Source organism: Lycorma delicatula, chromosome 5, assembly GCF_047948215.1.
Source record: "Lycorma delicatula isolate Av1 chromosome 5, ASM4794821v1, whole genome shotgun sequence".
Classification (NCBI taxonomy): Eukaryota; Metazoa; Arthropoda; class Insecta; order Hemiptera; family Fulgoridae; genus Lycorma; species Lycorma delicatula.
In genome coordinates this window covers 141,038,568-141,060,662 of record NC_134459.1, presented here as the reverse complement: position 1 = coordinate 141,060,662, position 22,095 = coordinate 141,038,568, and the positions used below count along the sequence as shown (strand labels likewise).

At 30.8% G+C, this 22,095-nt stretch overlaps 1 protein-coding gene across 1 annotated transcript in view; it reads left to right on the top strand.

The window, feature by feature from the left end:
• Positions 1-286: 286 nt before the first annotated feature.
• Clbn (Nuclear export mediator factor NEMF homolog Clbn) overlaps positions 287-22,095 on the top strand; it is a 78,240-nt gene continuing 56,431 nt past the window's right edge. The window contains exons 1-3 of the mRNA XM_075367206.1: positions 287-418; positions 2,748-2,919; positions 15,509-15,711. Of these exons, the coding sequence (XP_075223321.1) occupies positions 363-418; positions 2,748-2,919; positions 15,509-15,711 (431 nt within the window). The 5' untranslated portion in view covers positions 287-362. The remainder of the gene's footprint in view (positions 419-2,747; positions 2,920-15,508; positions 15,712-22,095) is intronic.

Genomic DNA, 22,095 nt, shown 5'->3' with positions numbered 1-22,095 from the left:
GAGAAGACTATATTCACCTAAGTTGCTGCTTCCCGCATTCTCAAAAATTGAGAGCGTCTAATGGGATAACTGGAGAGCTAGTTTAAATAAAAAGATTAACCTATTAATATATGGATTAATCTTTGATGAAAAAAGTATACACTAATTTTATTCAATAGAGGAGTAGCAGTTCATACTTTTGTTCAATTCATAATTAATGATAAGAACCTCTGGATTGTTTACTCATATTAATTTGTCGATTATCGAATGGTAATCGTATTTCGATTCTCAACAAACAATCGAATGAAATTATTGTTCGCGTGTTGAAGTGTAGGTTATGTGAAGAATTTTATGTAATTTTGGGAGCTTATCAGTTTTTTAAAATGAAAACCAGATTTAATACTTACGATATAATATGTAGTATTACAGAACTGCAACGGTATGTGTAATATTAGTTTCTTCCTTTGTTTGCATTTATTTCGTCATGTAAGACTTCGTAAACTATGGGTTACGTTCGTTGACGTAAAGTTTTTATAATGATATATAATTTTTATAGTTTATGTCGTACTGATTTTTGGAATAACTGTTTTTATGGATTCGAATTAACTGATTATATTTACCAATTTTATGCTGGGTTTTGTAGGTCAAGTTTGGTAATGATGAATTTAACGAATCAGAATTTTCTCTTAACATTTTTAATTGACTTAATTCATTACGCTACTAAATAAAATACTGTGGCCTTTTTTTTTGTATTTTTAAATATCCTGTTGTATAGGTGACTACCACCAAGAAATTAATCATTAAAAATAAATTTAAAAACTTATACTTAAAAATTGTAAAAATATTTTTCAAGAAAGGTAGTTTTATGATTTTCAACTGATACAGTACAATGATGAATAAAACTGTGCTAGTTGATTGGTGATCAGCTAAGTTGTTAGATATTTGAACTGGTCCATTTGCTCAGATGTTAGATTATTTTTTTTGTTATATATGTTTGAAATTTTTAAAAGGTGCAGTAGAAGAAAGTATTATTATTGTTTATTAAATTTCTAGAACTATAATTTTAATGTTATTTTTTTGCTATAATGTGGTTATTCTGTTACTGTAGGGAATGAGAAGTTTATCTTAATTTTAAAATTAATGTAAGTCAAAATAATTGCAACTTTTCTAACAAAGCTATTTCAGAGAAAATTGTCAGCAATATTTTCAAAGAAATATTTGGTAGCACAGATTCATAAATCCCTTTGCTAATCCTCTTAGATTTTCAACATGTAATAAAACATTTATTTAATTTATATTTTGTTAATTTAATGTGTTTTTGCCTAATTTAGAATGTAGATTTCACCCGTTCACTATGTTGGTTTTTATGTGTTGTGTAAAATTGTAATTTTATTTTCTTATTATGTAGGTAGTTCTATCTAACTGATTGATGTATATTAGCATTATATGTATTTGCTGACACTAGATATGCTTTTTTTTCTTTTTTTACATTTTATAAAGAATGTTTTCTGTAAGTGTGGATGGTTAAATATTAAAATGTTACAAATGTTTATTGTACATAGTTGTTAATTAACAAAGGTGTGTGTATTAGGTATTATGATGTGTGTAAAAAACATAAATGTTGTAGAGCTGTAGTGGAGGGTCTGATATTCTGTAGGTAAAATACATATCTTCAGTGAGAGTGGGTTTCTGTATGTTGAAATATATTGTTTCTTGTGATTGAATCTATTTTGGATTTAGTGAGATCAAGGATATTACAGTAAATTACTTGATATAATCATATTTTATAGTTATGTGTAACTTGGTGTGTAATTTGGTAAAGGATGTGCCATATTGTCCTATATTTCCATTGTAAAGTAGTATGACATCATTGACAGTATTTATTGTAGTATAATATATAATTTTTTTTAAGTTTAATATAAAATATTTGTGTCAGAAAACAGAAGTTTCTGAATCTATGGGGAGGCCTGTTGATTGTTATATGTGAAGCAATTTTATTCTAGTATGGCTTGTGTTTTGAGGCTTTGTTTTTATGTTGCATTATGTGTTGTATTTTTATTGACAAATTTATTGATTTTTTTTTTCTTTATTACCATACTTATACCAATTAACTCAATACAACGATTAGTTACTTTAAAGACTAAACAGTGGATGTGTGTTGAATGTACACATTTGTAATTTTATAGATATATTATTTTCTGTTCTGTATATATGAGTTGTTTTCAACTGTTAATATGAAAGTAATTATTTTGCCCATGTGATTATCTTGTTTGCGTATGAGGACTGTGGTGAGTAGTTGATTCTGGGTAATTATTGTGTCTTTATAGTGATTGGCATGCAAACAGTATTGTCAGACATTCTGTCTATAAGGTGCTGATAATTATTTCTGAAGGATCTTTTATAAGAAAAAGAATCATTAATTTTGAAAATAAATCGTTATTAAATAATTTCAAGTTTCATTTCACTTTGTTATACTGTAAAAGTAAATAACCTGAACATTAGACTTGTCTTAAATGGAGTTTGAAAAGGAGGGAAAAGCATCTTAATATTAAAAATAACCTTTTTTTGTTTTTTACTTTTAAATAATATATTACCTATTTACTGTTGCTATTAATGTAATAAGGAATACTTATTTGACCATGAACTTTGGCCGAAAGAAGGTGACATACGTTCTAATAATATTGTCTAATGACCTTTTTTACTTACTTACCTTCAAATTTGATTAAATACACTGTACTGAATGTACTCTTATGTTTGTTTTTTTGTAGGTTAATTGGGATGCGTGTAAATCAGGTGTATGATATAGATCATAAAACTTACTTGATAAAGTTACAGCGCAGTGAAGAAAAATGTGTACTATTATTGGAATCTGGAAGTCGCTTCCATACAACTGCATTTGAATGGCCAAAAAATGTTGCACCATCTGGATTTAGCATGAAAGTTTGTATTTATTATTCAATTTAAATCTTAATATATTTATAGTGCTATTATTTCTATTGTTTTTTTTTTCATTTTATAGTTCATTGACATTTGTTTTTAATTTTTTAGAAGTTTTTTTAATATTGTGTTATCCATTTTATTTATTTTATTTCTGAATGTGCTACAAATTTTATTATTATAAAATACATACTGTTATATGTATTATTTATTATTATTATTATTATTATTATTATTGTAATATTTATATAATAGATTTAGATTTTTTAAACATAGCCACTTTTTTTAAATTTACACATTACTTTTTATTTCATTCTTTTATTCCCATTAACAGAAAGAAATATTCTGTGGATACACTTAGTGATGTAATTTCTCACTATCAGCATGTTCTGAGGAACCACTTTAACAAAGAAAATTGATTATGACTATCTTGAGAATAGTTTGCAGTATATATAAATGGGATGCGTTAAAAAATATTCTTAAACTAGTTCACAAAAAATATGTATGATTCAGCATGAACATAAGGACATGCTATTGCAGTTTTTTTTGTTTACAACAAAAACATTCAATAACTCTTGTATACCCAATGGTTATTGAATAATTAAACAAACAAGTGGCAACAGCGTAAAAACTATTTAATAGAATAAACTGAAACTGTCTTACATTCAAGTTGGCATATCCTGACGTAGAAAATATTAGCTGTTTGAATAGAACTTTCATTATTATAACCTCTTTTGTTTACTTCAAGATGTTTTTTTTTTATTGAAAAATGTGTTGTGGAAAAACAGTGTGCTGTGGTAAAATTCTTACTTTCTGAACATGTAGAACTGGTTGAAATTTACTCACGGATATTAAAAGAGTATGGTAAAGTGTGTGTGTGTGTTAACTGTAAATAGCTTGAACAGCTTAAATCTACAAAACAATTGTCACTGTGTTTCATTGTAGAGGAAGGCCAATGCAAGTTTTGACTGGTGCTGTGTAAAATCACAGAAATTTTATTTGCCATGACACACATAAAAATTAGGGATTTGTTTAAAATTTGTATTGGATGTATTGGCATTGTCCATTCCATTATCTATGGTAGGCAAAATGTGTTCAATGTGGGTTCCATAACAGTCACCTCAAAATCATATTTTTACAGAACATAAATAACAGTTTTTAGTGAAAGGTTTTTAGATCACTTGATGTAAAGACATTAAATTTTTAATGAAACTTGGATTCATCATTTTGAGCTGGAATCCAAATAGAGTGTGGAAGGGAAACATCTGAGTTTACTCACCAGGAAAAATGCAGAACCTACTCATAGCCAGTAAAGTGATGATAATGATGTGGGGTTATAAAGGCCCAATTTATTGTAATACTTTAGAAGAACAATGTACTATCAACAGTGAGTACTATTGTGACAAATTAAAGTTAAACCTGCAATAAGTAGGAAACATTCTGTTTCTCTCACAGAAGATGTAATTCTTCATGATAATGCTTGTTTGCATTTTGCTCAAAAGACATGGGAAACTTATCAAAAGTTGGATCAGGAGGTATTGCCATATCCACTTCCTACAGTTCTGATCTCTTACCATCAGATTTATTTTTGTTTGGTTCTCTTACAGAGTTTTTACATTGCACCAAGTCTGGTAACAGTGAGAGGGTCAAGAATGCATTACAAGAATGTCATCATTTTTTTACTGTTGAAATAATTTTGTTTTAGTTATTTTGTGCTTTTTTACATTTACATGAGCTTTTTTACATTTTTTTATTGGCAAATGCAATTTGAGATTAAGGTGGTAAAATTACATTAGTTTCATTGTCATTGAATTAGTAATTTTTCTAGTCATTTGTTTCTAATTACTGCAAGACCCTTGTACTTCAGGATATGTGTAATTCATGTTTTTGAGCAATATACTCAGCACATCTTTGATTTCAGTAAATGGACTTTAAACCTCAGAGCTGAAAGGTGATATCAAGTTCTTTTTCAAACTGAAGGAAGTTCACAATTGTGACCTTTTTAATTTTCCAGCAGGCCTATGAAGCAATGAACTGACCAGGGTGGCACTCACTTTTAAAGAAGTGGTAAAGAAGACAAGGAAGTTCAGTAGTGTACATTGTTTTCTTCGATATTCAGAGGTTGAGGGTCATGAATTCATTCCTGAAGTCAGTCTGCCATGCTGAATAGTTATTGTAATGTTCTTCAACTGAGGTAGGACATTTGGCTTAAATGAACTGAACTGCAGTAAGAACAATTGGAAGCTGTACGTTAATCTCCTTACCTACACAATTTATCCAAAATGTGAATTTTGGCTGCATTATGCCATATACCAGCACCTGTAGTCATTGGATATACCCCATGTGACTTTATAAATCCCAAAAATTATATTTTCATTACATTCAACAACAGCATGGGGGTGGATTTGCCCCATGTGACTTCTTCCTCTTCCTTAAAATTCAAATTAAAATTTGCTGTATCAAAACTTAAATTAGGTACTTTTTTTTGTAATAGACTTTCAGAACTTTCTGATTGCACCACATAAATCACAATTTTAGATGATCATAACCCAGCATTTCCCAACCTTTTTATTGCCTTACCACAAACCCCTTATAGCCCATACTGTTTTCTGATGGACCCCCTAAATTTGTCCTAATTTAGTTGGTCAGCTTATATATCCTCATTAAATGTCTGGATAATGCAATGAATTAAACATCTTAATAAGTGGTAGTGAAATTTTATTTCAATTTTAGTTTGTAAATGTATCTGAGAACATATAAAGATTATCGTAATTTTACATGGCATCACTGTGAAAAGGTTTTTCAGGCTTACCATAAGATTGTCAGTGGGATGGTTGATGTTGTTTTACAGCTGCCAGTTTTCCAGTGTGTGGTTCAATTGTAGAAACTCAAAGTCAAGTCTGGTTCCACATTAAGTTTATTTCTATTCTAGTTTTTCAAGAATATTAGGGCAGAAAATGTACAGTTGTATAAGTATGTTGATGCAAATGGCAATAAGTGTTGTAATGCAATTCAAGAAACATTGGGTAAATTGATTGTGCATACACCAAAATTGCAACAAGGTTGTAGTTGGAAATACAATTTTCAGATTGGAATTTCTCAATAATTCTAACAGCTCCTGTTCTACATTGACGAGAAGGCTATGTTCTGTAATCATTATGGGATTTTTCATACAGTTATTATTTCCACTGCAGGAAAGAAAATATTCCGTTAATTTCAATGCCAATGAGACAAGATGCTTTTTTTTTATGTTTTTAATGATATCAAATAAGAACTGATCATCATTTGTTGCAAGAAAGTCACTGAGAGAGGAAAACAAATTGAATTCTTAATCAGCAGCTTGGCGTGACTGTAAGTTTAATTTTTTTATTATTGCTTTACTCTTATCCTGTACGAAGAATGCTGTAAAAAACAAACCCTAAAGACTAAAATTTAGAGCATTTAGAAAGCTAAAAATGTCAAATAAATAGACAAGACAAGCAAGCTAAGAAAAGTTTCACAAATAATGTTTATATTCAAATTTTGAGTCAAGAAGAAAAATTCCCATCTTCTCAAACACTTTGAAACAGCCATCTTAACACATTACCTTGTGTTAGCCAGTGCATTTCTGAATGAAGCAGCAAATGTTCATAATCACTTTCCATTTCTTGACATAGTGCAGTGAAGATGTGAGAATTAAGAGGCTGATATTTAATGAAATGCATTATTTACATTTCATCATCAAGAACAATTTCACATATATAGGCATAATATGTGTGGCCATTGCTTCATGATTAATAATATAGTGAGTTGATTTGCAGATGGTACAATAGATTGAATGTGTGCCACAAATCCCTTAACTTAAAGTTTCCTACCGTAGTTCTTGTGATATCTGTACACATCCAAACACATTTATCACAGTTAATTCCATTGCCTTTGATAAAATTTACAACAAACGTAGCCTCACCGGTAGCATGTAATGGCGCTGCATTGCAAAATAATGTGTCTTCATAATTGTTATATTCATAACTCACAATGCATAATATATATGCGTTATCTGAAGTGTCAGTGCTTTCATCCAGTTGCAATGCAAAATATTCACCTGATCACACTTGTTCAAGTAATGCACTCTTTACATTTTCCACCATTTCATCAGTTATCTTTGTAATGTGTTACTTGATAACATTATTAAAGACATTTTCTTTGTCCATTTATCACCACACATGATAGTTAATACTTTTCATTGCAGGAAGAATTAGCTCTTCTGCTGTCGCATGTGACTGCCCCTTTTTAGCTACTGTAAGAATAACCTCTCAGGAAACTAAAACAGCCATTTTGTTGTTTGAACTTGATGCAAAACTCTTCATAGATTTCTTACATTTGTTTAGTTGTAGAAATATATTTTGAAAATATTCAGGTGTTTTATTTGCACAGTTGCTATGTTTAGTTTGTAAATGCTGCTGCAGTTTTGAAGGTTTCATGAACTCATTTGCTAGAACTTCACTGCAAATAACACATTGGGGCTTCTTTCTCCATTTTTATTTAAGACTGAATCTGAATTCCAAGTAGCTATTCAAATATTTAACAACATTTTTTGAATTATATTTGTGAATTTGAAATGCTACATCAATTGTTGTCTGTGTTCAGATGCTTTAATGAAGCTGATTCAACCAGTGATCCATACTTTTGTTAAAGGAAAATTAACTTTATATCACAAGTACCACGTTTTGAAAGAATGATTAATGCAAGCTCAAACCAACCATACTACAAAGAGAACACCCTGACGGGAAGTCTTATTCTTTAAGACTTTAGGGGATTGGTGTCCCCCATGACCCTATCTTGGCAGCTTTTCTTCTCACTACACATGGAACTGTTGAATCTTTTACACCATACACATACACTACACAAATTACAACATTTACCCTTACACAACAACATCATATACTATTTCTTCTTACACTTACACTCGGTGATGTTGTGACATCTTATGAAACTTAACTGTAGTCCAAAGTGGAAACTATCGTATCGATGGGTGGATGGCTCTACATAGTGAGTCTTGAACAGTGTTCTTTGGGGACTTGGGTAAACCCACTTGTATTAATCCAATACATGTGCACTCTGCTGGAGTGATTCATTAAATCGGCAGTATTCATGGAAACCATATGGCAGTTCCAAACAAAATTCTTTCAGTGGTTGTTCTTTCACTGACAATGGTGTATCGAATACCACTTCGGTTGGTACACTACCAAATAAAACCCTCACTGCACCAACACAGCAAGCAACTAAGATCCCATTGAAGGAATTTACAAAAAAATTGTCGCCTGGTACAGTATCTCCGGCTTCCTAGACTTCCAAATACCAATTACCATCCCAAGATACCTTTGAGAATATGGTGGCGGATGAATTGCCTGAAGAAACAGAGCATTTCCTTAAAGTCTTAAGCAATAAAAACTGGGTAGTATTTGATAAGTAATCTAACAGGAAAAAATATTTCTTATGACTACAAATACTATTCAGTGGGTTGTTTGCGGTCTCCTTTCTCGCCATGAGGATATTGAAATCCTACTAAAGGAAGAAAATTGTTACAAAGGTGTAGCTGTTTTCCTGAAGGAAATTGTAGTAGCTGTCCATGTTCTGCTAGCGACAAACATCCCTGCAGTCTCAGTGAAGATAATGGTGCCATTCAAAATGAATATCTGTAACTTATATCTACCTACAAATTCTGATATCAGTGAGGATGATCTGTCCAGTCTGTTTTTCGAGATTCCTGTATCCTGCCTAATAATTACTAATTTCAATGCCCATCCTCATCCTTGGGGCCCACTATCATGTTCTTCCCAAGGCAGTACAGTTGATTGACTGAGGCAGAACTTAGATCTCTGCTATTGAACAACAGAATCCTAAATATACTTCATAAATGGAGTATACAAGGAAATCTCCTTGCATTTATCAGCAGTTTCCTCAATAGTCTGCCCTTTTGAGTTCGAGTTGAAACAACAGTATTTAAAAGTATCACACTAAAAAACGGAGTACCTTAGGGAAGTGTCTTAAGAGTTGCTTTGTTTGCCTTAGCCATAAATAGTGTAACAAACTGATTGCGAAAACCTGTTATGTGTTCTTTATTTGTAAATGATTTTTCTATTTATGTAGCATGAAGAACGTTAGCTACTGGTGACAGGCTGCTTCAAAACACAATAATCAACTTAGAATCATGGTGTAAATCGACTGGATTCATGATTTCTCTGGAAAAAATGAAGTGTATTTCCTTTTCCCAGTTGAGGGATCATGTTAACCCTCAAGTGTATTTATACTGTGAACTAGTTGAAGCATAGAAGCAGATTAGATTTCTTGGATTGTGATTTGACCAACCACTGATGTGGGTAAATATTTGAAGGAGCTGAAGGTAAAATGTCTAAAAATGTTAGACATACTGATAGTTCTATTTTAACTTGTTGAGGAGCTGATCATATGTGCATGGTGTGCTTCTACCAAGTTCTTGTCCATTCCTGTTTAGACTACGGTTGTGTGGCTTATTCTTTGGCATAGGCCACCACTTTAAAGATGCTTGATGCAGTCCATCATTCAAGTAAATGACATGTTCGTTTGTAGCTCGCATTAAAGCGCAACGGAATCATCCAGCCTTTGATGTGGTATTCTCCAACCAGCATGTTAATCAATATGAAGAACGGCCATTATCTACTGCTTCGTTAGGCATCAGAGCTCAGTGCCTTTTCTTAGCTCTAAATGTACAATTACCTCCATTTCTTACTGTTACTCCATGTTATTACCTCCCCCCCCCCCCCACCTGTTGTGGCCTCCAGTAAATTACTGCTTTATTCTTTGTCGGTATCATAAAAAGAGAACAAATCCGGTTAAATTATGAGAAAAATTGTATAATCTTATAAATAGCGTGAATCCTGATGCTATAGTTTATATAGACAAACATTAATTCTGTTGGTTATTCTTTTGTGGTTGGCAACAGAACATACCTGTTTGGCCTTCCCAGTATCATCAGTATTTTCGTTGTGGAGCTGTATGCTATTAATAAGGTCTTAAATATAATTAGTCTAACATTTTACCCAGCATGTACTTGTCTGCTCAGATTCCATGAGTGCCTTACAGGTGATTAGTGACATGTACTCCTGATATCCTATTGTCTGTGAGTTCAGTAGGTTATTTCTTTGATGACTCAATATAATACAACTATGAGCTTCTGCTGGATTCCTAGCCATATTGGAGTTTAGGCTGTGTGTGTGCTGATAGTGTGGCAAAAGAGGCTTGTTAACTTTCACCAATCGCATTGTTTTGAATGATCTTGTCTGTTTTCTGAAGAGAGTGGTTCATTATGAGTGGCAAAGTGATTGGAATGCTACAATCAACAATAAACTTCATCCAGTTAAGAACACTGTGGAGCTCCTCATGCAGAAATAACCGTCGAGGGGAGATTATTATTTGCTGTTTGTGAATAAGGCACACTAGGCTCACATATGGATATCTGATGATAACTCAAACAGATGCACCTGTTTGTGCTCACTGCGACTTCCAACTAACAGTGCTCCACATCCTTGTGGATTGTATCTGTTATGCAGCATTGCTTGGAAGTTTAAACTAGAGGCTAACGTCCAAAATATGCTAGGGAGTAGTGTTATCTAAGTTCTACAATTTCTACAATTTAGGGCTGTCTCTTTACATTCAGTTATTTAAATTTTCTGTATATGTTTCAGCTGTTTATACTAGTTATAATTTTTTTGCATTTATTCATTTAAAATATTAATATCCTCTCGTGGCACTGATAATGAAAGTCGCATTGTGCGACCAGGAAAAAAAAAGAGGACATCTTAAATACTATCACGTGACTACAAACCTTGTGATAAAACTAAAAATATCCTTACAAACTGAAAACATAATAAATTGAAGTTTAAAATAATATTATTTTGAAAAAAATTAAATAAATTATTTTTCTTATTAATATTATCTTTTATTTTTAGAGTGGTTGATTCTCTTGCAGACCCCATGTTGGGAACTGCTGATCTAACCAATCCTGTTATATATTGAATTTTTTACAAAATCTAAAATTTTATGACAATAATGATGTATTGCAGTGATTTGATAGAAACTGTAGGACTGAAACTACAGGATTAATTTTTCACTGGCATTTTGTTATGTCATGTGAAGGTTTTCTTTTAATATATCTGAATTTTGACTGTTTCACATCCACATTAATGTTAACTTAAAAGTAACTGCATTTTACCTTTTAGCAGCTATTCTTCTCTTCCTTAGCATTGCTGTTTTGGTTTTATTTCCTTTTTAATTTTTTTTTATTTATTTCTGTTAACGTACCTTATTTTTGAATTGCTTTAAAAATACCTCTCCTTGTTTTACAATTAGTTTTTTATTTAAACACTATGAGTAATTTGACATACACTTGGTTATAGTTACTTTCTTTCTATAATTGATGAAAAATTAAATTTGTAGCTATGAAAACTGCCAAGTCTAACCAGAATTTAAAAGCTTATTAAAGGCAGATTTATACACTTTTTTTACATTGTAACAACATTCATGTAAAAGCCAGAAAAAATCTTCAAATATTAAATGACATATGACATCTTTTGCTTCTTTTTCAATTAGACCTTTTTAGATCTCATTGCATTTCCTTTCTTCCTTCATCTTTCAGTTGTTTCCAGTTCTCTTTTTAAGAGTGCTTGTTTTAGTTCTGTAAATTTCTGGAGCTGTTCTTAGGTATTCCTTTTCACCTAGTTCCAAATTCTGAATTTTTTCAAGTATCTGTTTTATGTCTTTATTTTTTTCTAATTTTTATTTAGTTTTCCCAGTTCAAGGTTTACTCCCTAATGCAACCTTATTTTTGTTTTACTTATCTTTGTAAAAGTTAAATAGTTGTTTTGTAAGTCTGTTTTCACTCATTCTATAAATATGGCCAAAAAGTGTCATTTTTCTTTTCCACATTTCTGTTTCTAAATCTTTTATTTCTTGGTAAATTTCTTTCATAATAGTGAGACTTTAGCCTCTAACCTTCCTCTTTTTTTTTGGGTCCAAAAATCTTTCTTTTAAGATTCTTCTTTCTTCTTTTAAAAGATTTCTTACATTAAACTTTCCTAAACACTCACTTGCATGTAAGGATTCTGGGAAAATTACCGTTTTATATTGTCCTAGTGTAACTTTGTAGCTTAAGAATTTCTTATTGTAAATAGCCGCTGCCATTCTATAAGCTGCTTCTATTTTACGAATCCTACTTTTAATTCCTTCTTTTTTGAGTATAGTTGATGTTATTATCTTCTCAAGATATCTTCTCAAGAATTTGCCTACTTTCTGTATTTTTTGTTCTTTTTCGAAGATATTGCTTCTACACCGTTCTTATCATTTTTTCAGCTGTTTTTTTTGTTTTTTCATAATCTGTAAAGGCTAAATGATTAATTGCTAATTTATTTTTCACATTCCTAAATATACAGATTCTGAGATTCTATGTTTAACCAGTTCTTTATTCAATTCTCTGATTACTTTTTCTATGACAATGTTGAATAGAATTGGAGAGATTCCATCACCCTGCCTTATGCCTGTTTTTATCTCAAATGCTTGTCACAATTCTCCACGCAAATTTAATGTTTATTATTGTTTGTTTAATTATTGACTTTTAAAAAACTTTAAATATTGATTTGCAGTGTATGGAATTGTAGGCTATTTTAAAATCTACAGAAACTGCTACATATTTTTTACCATTTTTATTACTATAATTTATAATAGTTTTTAAATTTAGAATTTGTTCGGTGCAGGAACTCAACTGTGTTGATTATTCTGTTTTATAGTGCTTTACTTAAAATTTTGTAAGGAACTGGTAAAAGTGATATTCCTGTGTAGTTGTTTGGGTCTGTTTTACTTCCTTTTTTGTGAAGCAGGTGTATTATTATTGCATTCTTCCATTCCTGTGGGATTTATTCTGTTAGTCATATTTATTCAGAGACAGTTTTAATTTTGTTTATTAACTTGGGGGAGTTGATTTTTAAAATTTCTGTTTCATTAAATTCTCCAAGAGGTTTATTGTTTTTTAATTGCATTATTTCTTTGATTTGATTTTCATTTGGAGGTAGTGAGTTTTCTATTACTTGGTTAGGTTTTTCGTAATTAGTTCTTTGGGTTCTGAAGAATTTAATAGGTTCTCAAAGTTCTTTACAACTGTTTTCTTGGTTGTTTATTTGTAGTTTACCATTTTAATTTTTAAAATGTGTGTTGTTCAGTTGGTAACCTTTAATTTAATTTTAAATGTTTGGTAAAAATTTATACTGCTATTTTTCACGAAGTCCATTTCCAGTTGATTCACCTGTTCTTTTTCAAATTTTTTTTTGTTTGTCTAAAGGTTTTGGAGGTTAATTTCTGGAAGTTTTTAAAGTTTATTTGATTTTCATCATTTGGAGTCGATCTTCACTTTCCCAGAGGGTATTTCTGTTTTCCAGAACCTTTTCACAATTTTCATTCCACCACGCATGTTTATTTTTTTTTATTTGGCTAACCTTTTAAAAGGTTTTCTCTTGTATTTGTTATGTTATTTCATTCCAGTCTTCAGCCTTGAGTTTTTCAAACTATTCAATAAGTTCCTTCTCTGTTTCATTGAATTTTAACTTCTGAATGTCATATTTAATTAGTAGTTTTATAGCTTTTCTTTTAAAATTATGAAAGAATTTAATTTCAATTTGGGAAAAGTAGTGATATGAGTCAAAATCTCTTTTCTTACTTTAATGCTTTGGATTTCTGTTAACTGTTTCGAAGAGATCCCCAAATGATCTACTGAAATTTCCCTAGTATGTAATTTGGCAATTTTCAAATTGTTAGATTTTTTGGATATTTTTTTTAATCTGGTTATCATTATTTCCAGGCCTTGTTTTTTAAATATTTCTATTAGTCTTTCCCCATTTTCATTAGTATTCTTGTGTACAGAGAATCTTACAGCTGTTTCCCAATTTTTTTCTCTTTCGAGCATTAAAATCTCCCAGTATTTTAATGTGTGTTTTATTTAGTCTTATAATTATGTTTTTTTATTTATTCCAAACTTTTTTCATTTTTTCTTAATTTTTAACGTTGTCTTAGTTAATTGGAGCATGGAAGTTAATTATGTTGTAGTATTTATTTTTAATTTTCAGTGTTAGAGTAGAGGATCTATTGAGAAGATAAAACTGATTATGGTATTCTCATATTTTTTATTTATTGCAAAGGCTGTTCCTAAAATTGGAGTATTTTTGCATTATATAAGTGTCTGGTTTTCCTTGAGTTTTAAAATTCCCATAATCCAAAGGGTTTTCGTCTGTAAATCTTGTTTCTATTGAAAAACAGATGTCAGTTTTAAAGTGATTTAAAAGTTTTTTTAGTTCTTTAAATATTCCCACTTTTAACATTGAATTTACATTTAGTATTCCTAAAAAAATATTTTTGTTTGGATCTTAATTTTGAGGTTCCAAACCACTCCAATTTGACTTAGAGTTGTTGTATCCTTCTCCCCAGAATCCATAGCAGGTATTTTTCCTTTGAGAGATTAAAACTCCCTTGGGTAGCTCTGTTAGTTTTTTCCATCTTTATCTTTAGAAAGTTGAAATGTTTAGTGTGGAATACCTTCCTTTGAATTTACTTCATTACGACTAAAGATTGCATTCTTTAGAGGTTTTCACTTCAGTTCAGTTTATACAAAGTCGAAACCTATCCAATAGCACCATGTGGAGGCTAGGTTGTTGTTTTTCCATAAGCAGAAAAACGTTTCCAATTTGGAGAACAGCTGTCATGACATTTTATTTTCACCAAAAAAAAGTTATAACATGAGAATGATTATTATGGAATATATTTGTTTTTTATAAGAAGTTATTCAATAAGTCTGATAAATACTCTGTTACCTATTTTTATTGAGAAATAAATACTGCTTAATTTTTTTTTTTTTAATTGATCTCTTTATTCAGATTACAAAACAGTGTGTTTGCTATTATTGAGTAATGTTACTACAGCTTATATATGTGTGAGTAGTACTGTAAAACTGAGTTAGACCCAATTTTTCTCTTATTACTTCCCCAAATATTTTTGTTTATTATTTCCAGTACAGGTTTCTCCATTCTACTATTTTCATCATTGATAATGTAAGAGCATGGCTGAATTGTAGTTATTAGCACAATTCTGGTAGTAATAGTAGCTTTTTAAGATAAAACTGGTTATAAATACACATTCATTTAGAGTAAAATAATTTTTAACAAGGTGTTCTTAGATCTGATATAATAAAATTTTAATTCATCTCAGTTATCCAGCAATAAGTGGGGGAATCATGTTTTTCAAACACAGTGCTTATGCAGATAAGGATTTTATTGTCGGATGATCTTTACTATAGATTGGTTTCAGAAAAGTCTTCCAGTTGTAACATTCTTGTTAAATCCCTCTCATGTCTGAATAGAAAAAACTATGAAAGGTACATGTGAAAAAAATAAATAGTGTTTAAATAAATTTAGTTTAATTTTAATTTGATATTTCTAAATTACTAGTAATAATAAGGAAAAGTACATAATTTCATATGACATTAAATGAAAATAAATCTACTGTTTTATTTAAATGATGTTTATTTGTTTTAAAGATGCGAAAACATTTACGGAATAAACGATTGGAAGTATTAAAACAAATAGCTATGGATAGAGTTGTGGATTTGCAATTTGGTACAGATGAAGCAGCATATCATATTATATTAGAATTGTATGATCGTGGTAACATTGTGTTAACTGATTATCAATTAACTATACTGAATATATTGCGACCACATACCGAAGGAGAAGAAGTCAGGTATTAAGTTTTTAAGTTACGTTGTTTATTTATGATTTAATTTTTATAATTTATGTTTTTTTATAATTAAGATATTTTTTCTTTATCTTCAAAATTTTATGTAGTACATTAATAAGTTATTATTAGAACATTTATTTTAAACGTAAAATATTGTCACTTGTTCTTGGTTCAACAAAGGATATTAAGGGTTACACACATTAAAATCTTACAAATATACAATTTACTTATTCTTTAATATCTTACTATTTACAAAATAATTAGATTACATGTTGTACATAATAATTTAAATTCTATTACAAAATTTAGAAGCTAATGTAAATGAAAATTAATAAAAAATTTAGAAGTGGTTATGATAATTAAATTACATTATAAAATCAATAATAAAATTTATAAAAGAATTATTTACATCTACTGTTTTCAAAAAGATATTAGCTTATACTGTTATAATGAATAATGAGACCTTGTCCCCTCTTCACAATGCACACATAAAACAGTTTCTTGCACTTAACAAAACAGAACAATTCTTACTAAAGAATAGAACACTTTTATCACAAAACAGATTTCAGAGAGGTAACAGGTAATACTTGATAATCCTCTTAGTTATGGATTGGCATCTTTACAGTGCACCAAAAATATTGCCCCATGTACATTGTTAAAAGGATATTTTACATCAAACAGGATGACAGTCGTAATCAAACGCGTATGCGTTGAGCCTGATCTGCCCTCCTGGACGGTGGTCATCACTCTGAAAATCGCATCTGTGATTGACCTGTCCTTATGGAAGGTGAACTGGAGGTCATTTAGACCATCCATGGTTCAGCCTATCCTAGCCTAATCCTGGTTCAGCCTATTAATCAGCACCCTCTGAAAAGCTTATTAAAGTGATTGAGCAAGCAGAACGGCTGAAAGGATGTTAGGTCTCTACCATTGTTGCAAGATGGTAGTGACCACCAAGGGTGGCCGGCCCTCTTCCACCCTTTCCTAAGGAATAGAAGTCGAGCTGACATCCAAGACTCTGGAATCCATTCCTGGGTAGTGACATGATTGGAAGCATTAATCACACACTACTGAATGAGTTTTACAGGCCTCTCATGGCTTTCCTATGATTATTACTACTAGCCATCATGAGTTCTTCTTTGCTGGTGAGAGGGATATTAACAGCAGCTATTTTCTCACAGTTCATGTTGCTGCACAGATGAAAGGACCTCTGCATAACTTGTTTACCCGCCCTGTCTTGGATAGGATGGCCTATGACCTTTTGGTTACAGTTTTGTAACCACCTCCCCAAATATCCTCGTCAATGGCATCACAGAATTTCCTCCACTTCTACCTTTTGGACCTGGAGATCTCATATTTCAGATCCTGCCTTGCCCTTAGTTCATCTTGCCAATAGGTACAGAGTTCCATATTATCCCTTCTATTGGCCCTCTATAGTTTTTGTCTAGCATTCATACTGGCTCATCAGCCTATTGACCTCGACAGTCCACCAATAGTCCTGCTTCCAATAGGAACCTACCTGACTGTATAGTTGGGTCTCTTTAAAGGCATCAGCTATGATGCCTGAGAGATTTTCAAGGTCTGTGAGATCATATCGCCGAAGCATGCTGGAATTTGATTTGAGATAAAACCAAAACTGATTACTGGACAAAGGATCTTCTGCCCCACTTACTGAAGGACTGACAGTGCACAATATTGCGTTTGTGATCTGAATGCATTTCATTTTTCAGGACTTTCTTCTCATGGTCAACAAATGGTCCAAAGGATTTTAAAAAACTTATGTAGATATGGGAGGGAAACACGTTCCTGTTGAAAGTCGAGGTGTCATCTTATTAAGGTAGGTGAATCTCGCCTCAGCCATCTCGTCATAGAGGATGGCAGTCATACTGGGCTGCCATCTCGTCTGTGGCAGTTGCTCAACATTCTGCCCTACAACAGGTTCTTGGCATTAAAATCACCTCCTTCCAAGACCGTTTTGCCAACTGTTTTCCAATTTTTAGAAAACTGTCCAAGCAATTCTTGAATGCATCAAATGGACAGCCTGAGTGAGATACAACAGCTGTACAACATCATTATTGATTGTTGATGTTTCTAGCCAGACATATCCTGGATCGCTGCGAGAACAAATGACCAAAGTCATCAGTTACAATGGCGTCACTGTCAGCATCACAAACCCTCTAACTTTCAATGGCCTGTGCTATATTTGGTTTGCTGCACAGTATGTCTAGGAGTTACCATTCAATTCATTTAAATATATCATTTCAAAACAACATCTATTGTCGCAACTATTATTTTATTTACAAAATTCTCTTGATTTAAAATTTTCTTCTCTAGCCTAAAAACTCTTTTCATTCCTTTTTATTGTTTCTCAATTTTTCTCTATTAAAAATAATTTGTTTTGATAAATTTCAAAGAAATTTGCATTAAATCAGTTATTATATCTGAAAAGTCTACCTACACTTTGTGATTCCATGGCTGGTTTTAATTGATGTTCGTGGTTATATGTGTAAGAAAGAATCAGCTGATCCACTATTCATGTATTATACATATTTAGATATATTTACAACCTACCACTAATGAGAATATTGCACTTGACCAAAATGCTTGTAAAGTTTATGGATGATCCAAGTTCTTTGTGAAATGGCCATCAGTGATGATAGTGTGATCTTCACTTATTGACTACGAACTAAAATAGAGTCTAATAGCATTCATAACTATTGTTACATTTAATCTTGGTTCAAGATTTATCCCTCAAGTAGTATGTGATAGTGAGAGTGATTTTGGTGATCTAACACATACACCCATTTTTAATTTATTTTTACCTTTTTTTATGCTGTTATTTAAAAAGCCAAATATATTACCATTAAACAAGTAAAACTAAATCTATAATACCCACACTACCAAAAAACAAAATATGGTTACATTATAAAGGTCATTAATAAACCGATTAACAAATGGTAATGTAAACATAGTAAAAAAATAAATAAATAAATTTTCTATATTAAAAGAGAAAAAATAATTTCTAGAGTCCATTAAATTGTAATATTAACACAAACAAATATTTTAGAATGAATTTAAGTAATTGAAAAAGTTACCTTAATATTTATTTTGATGCAGCTTATAAAATGGAATGCAGATAGCAAAATTGTAAAAAATGTACGTAGGAATGACAAACAGAAATTTTTATTTATGCTTTCAGAAACATTTAAAAACATACAAAAGTCATGCAGACAGTTCTTTGCCTGACAAAGAAAACAAGATTTTTTAGAAATCATTCAAAACTTTTTCAATGATTTGAACCTAGCAATTTGATGAATTTAGACCATCTTTCCAACATTTTAATACCCTCAGTATAGACGTTTTGTTGAACTCTGCAAAATAAGCAATTTTTGAGCTTTCACCTCGTCATTTGAAGTGTATCTTCATCCAGTGAACCATTTCTTCAGGTTCAGAAAGAGGAAGTAATCACTGGGAACCAAGTACAGCACATATGAAAGCACTTCAAAGCATAGGACATGGAGTTTAGCAGCAACAACCTGAGATCTGTGTGTAGGCACATTTTTATGTTTTATGTATGGAAGAAGAACTCTCTCTTTTTGGCCAGATGTGAAAATTTAGCCTAAATAGCACCTTTCAACCAGTCCAGAAGTGAATCATAATATTCTGTGATCATGATCTTGGTAATATATGAGCACTACAAACATGGAAATACCAGAAAACTATAGCCATTACTTTCCTGCAGATGGAAACTGTTTTTAGTTTTTTCAAACTCTACTTTCTTTGGTGCACTTTCACTTGCTTCCACCTATTGTTTGGTCGCTGGCATGTAAGGGTGAATCTGTGTTTCATCTAATGTAATAAGATGTTTAAGAAACTCAACCGAATGCAGCTAAATTGAGAAGTGTTCAGTCAAATTTGTTTTTTGTTGACTGTTAATAAATATGGTAAAATATGTTAATATATATATATAATGTAGTGAATGCAGTCATTCAAGATGTTTGCAATGTAAGTAAGCATGTGTCGTCAGTCAGTGATCATTTCATATGGTCTTGTGGTATCCCTATGTTCATCATCTTGAATGAATGTATTTCCATATTTAATTTCAGCAACTCACTTTTTTACTGTTGAAAACGAAGGGAAAGAATTATGCTTTCAGAAACATTTAAAAACAAACAAAAGTCATGCAGAAAGTTCTTTGCCTGACAAAGAAAACAAGATTTTTTAGAAAGCATCCAAAACTTTTTCAATGATTTGAACCTAGCAATTTGATAAATTTAGACCATCTTTCCAACATTTTAATACCCCAGTATAGACGTTTTGTTGAACTCTGCAAAATAAGCAATTTTCCAGCTTTCACCTCGTCATTTGAAGTGTATCTTCATCCAGTGAACCATTGCTTCAGGTTCAGAAACAGGAAGTAATCACTGGGAACCAAGTACAGCACATATGAAAGCACTTCAAAGCATAGGACATGGAGTTTAGCAGCAACAACCTGAGATATGTGTGTTCACTTAGACGTAGATGTGGTTCTTTTCTACGTATGTGTTTAGGGATTATTTCATTAGATTGTTGTAACTTTACATAACATATAACATATGTTATATTTATTTTAACATATTTTATATGTAACATATAAAATATTAACGACATAAATACTATTTTTAAAGATTAATTAACTACTTGAACTTCAGTTTTATCCAATTTTCAGAAAATGTCAAAACTTGTTTGATTTCCTCTTTAGCCACAAACAAGCTACTAAACTCGCGTGACTAAAATTTTGCAGCACAACACCATCTAAAGTATACTTGATAAATATCATAGTTATTTGGTGGGGTCATACTTGTGCCATTTCTGTGTGTCAAGGCAAAAACTTTCTGCTCGTGAATGTAATAAATAATAATTTATAAAAATATATAATGTTACCAAAATATTATAAAGAGGCTGTACAAAGGAATTTTGAATGTACTTGTACTAAAATTTTTAATTTGCTATTGTGGAAATTTAAGGATTTGAATATAAAAAGAATAAGAAAGAGTTAATCAAGAGGTTTAATAAAAAATATTTAATTAATTAAATTAAAGTAGTTCAGTTATAAAGCACAAATATATATATATATTAGTTTATATTTCTGTAAGTTTGTATTTTCCCTGCATACAGATCTTTTAGGTCTGCGGTAATCAGGGTTATTCACGCTGATTATGTATTATTTTGTATATGGCCTAAATAAATAAATTAATGAACCAGTAGAATTTTAAGGTAATGATTAGACTATTGAAATAATATATTATTTAGATTATTAAACTTATATTTAAAATAAGGGTGTAGATAAAGAATGAGAACGCTTAAATAATTTTTACACAGTTTAACATAAAAATCAGCTCATGTTCCTATTTTGAAACAATCTGTTTTTCAATATGAAACTATTGCACTAAGCCTGAAGGGAATTCTATGAGAGAGCAACTTTAAGATTGTTAGTGGAAACAACTCTAACCAACATGATGGCTACTTAATGTTTTTTATATATATATATATATATATATATATATATAGTTAATTTCAAAAGCAGTATATAGTAGCTTTTAAATGAATGCTCAACATAAATGTAAATAAATTTATATGTATAGAGCAAATTCTCCTAAAAATGTTTGAGTTCCCAGGGAGCTTGTGAGATCCATACCAAAAAATAATTTTTTTGAAGTTGAAACCGTTATTTGACAAATTTTATTTATATTTTAAACCCTGCTTTGTTTTAACAAAACAGAACTGTCTGCGTGAAAAATCAACTAGATTATATTTAAGCAAAATCTATACTACAATTTGCATTCTAATTATAACAGATCAAGTTTTAGACATAAGTTGAAAAAATAATAATTGTGATAACAATAAAAAATAGTAATGGTAATGTTCAGCATGGTGTTTTGGACTAAGAATAATGAGTTTTTTTAATAAATTAAGCTGCTGTTTACTCTCTGTTAATGTAATTAACTTTATGCACTTAAAGTAGTGACATATGAGATGATGTTCATTATTCATCTGCTGTATATAACTGCATGGGGAGCTCAGAATGGGGCACATTTTATATATTATTTTTATACATTATTTAGTATGTATAATGAGTTTAATACATAAGTTGTTAATATTTCACAACACTTAGACGTAGATGTGGTTCTTTTCTACGTATGAGTTTAGGGATGATTTCATTAGATTGTTGTAACTTTACATAACATATAACATATGTTATATTTATTTTAACATATTTTATATGTAACATATAAAATATTAACGACATAAATACTATACAATATAAGTAAAGTAATTATCATTGCTTTACTTATATTGTTTTACTGATAAAAAATAATTTTTAAAAAAATATACAACTTTTAAGAT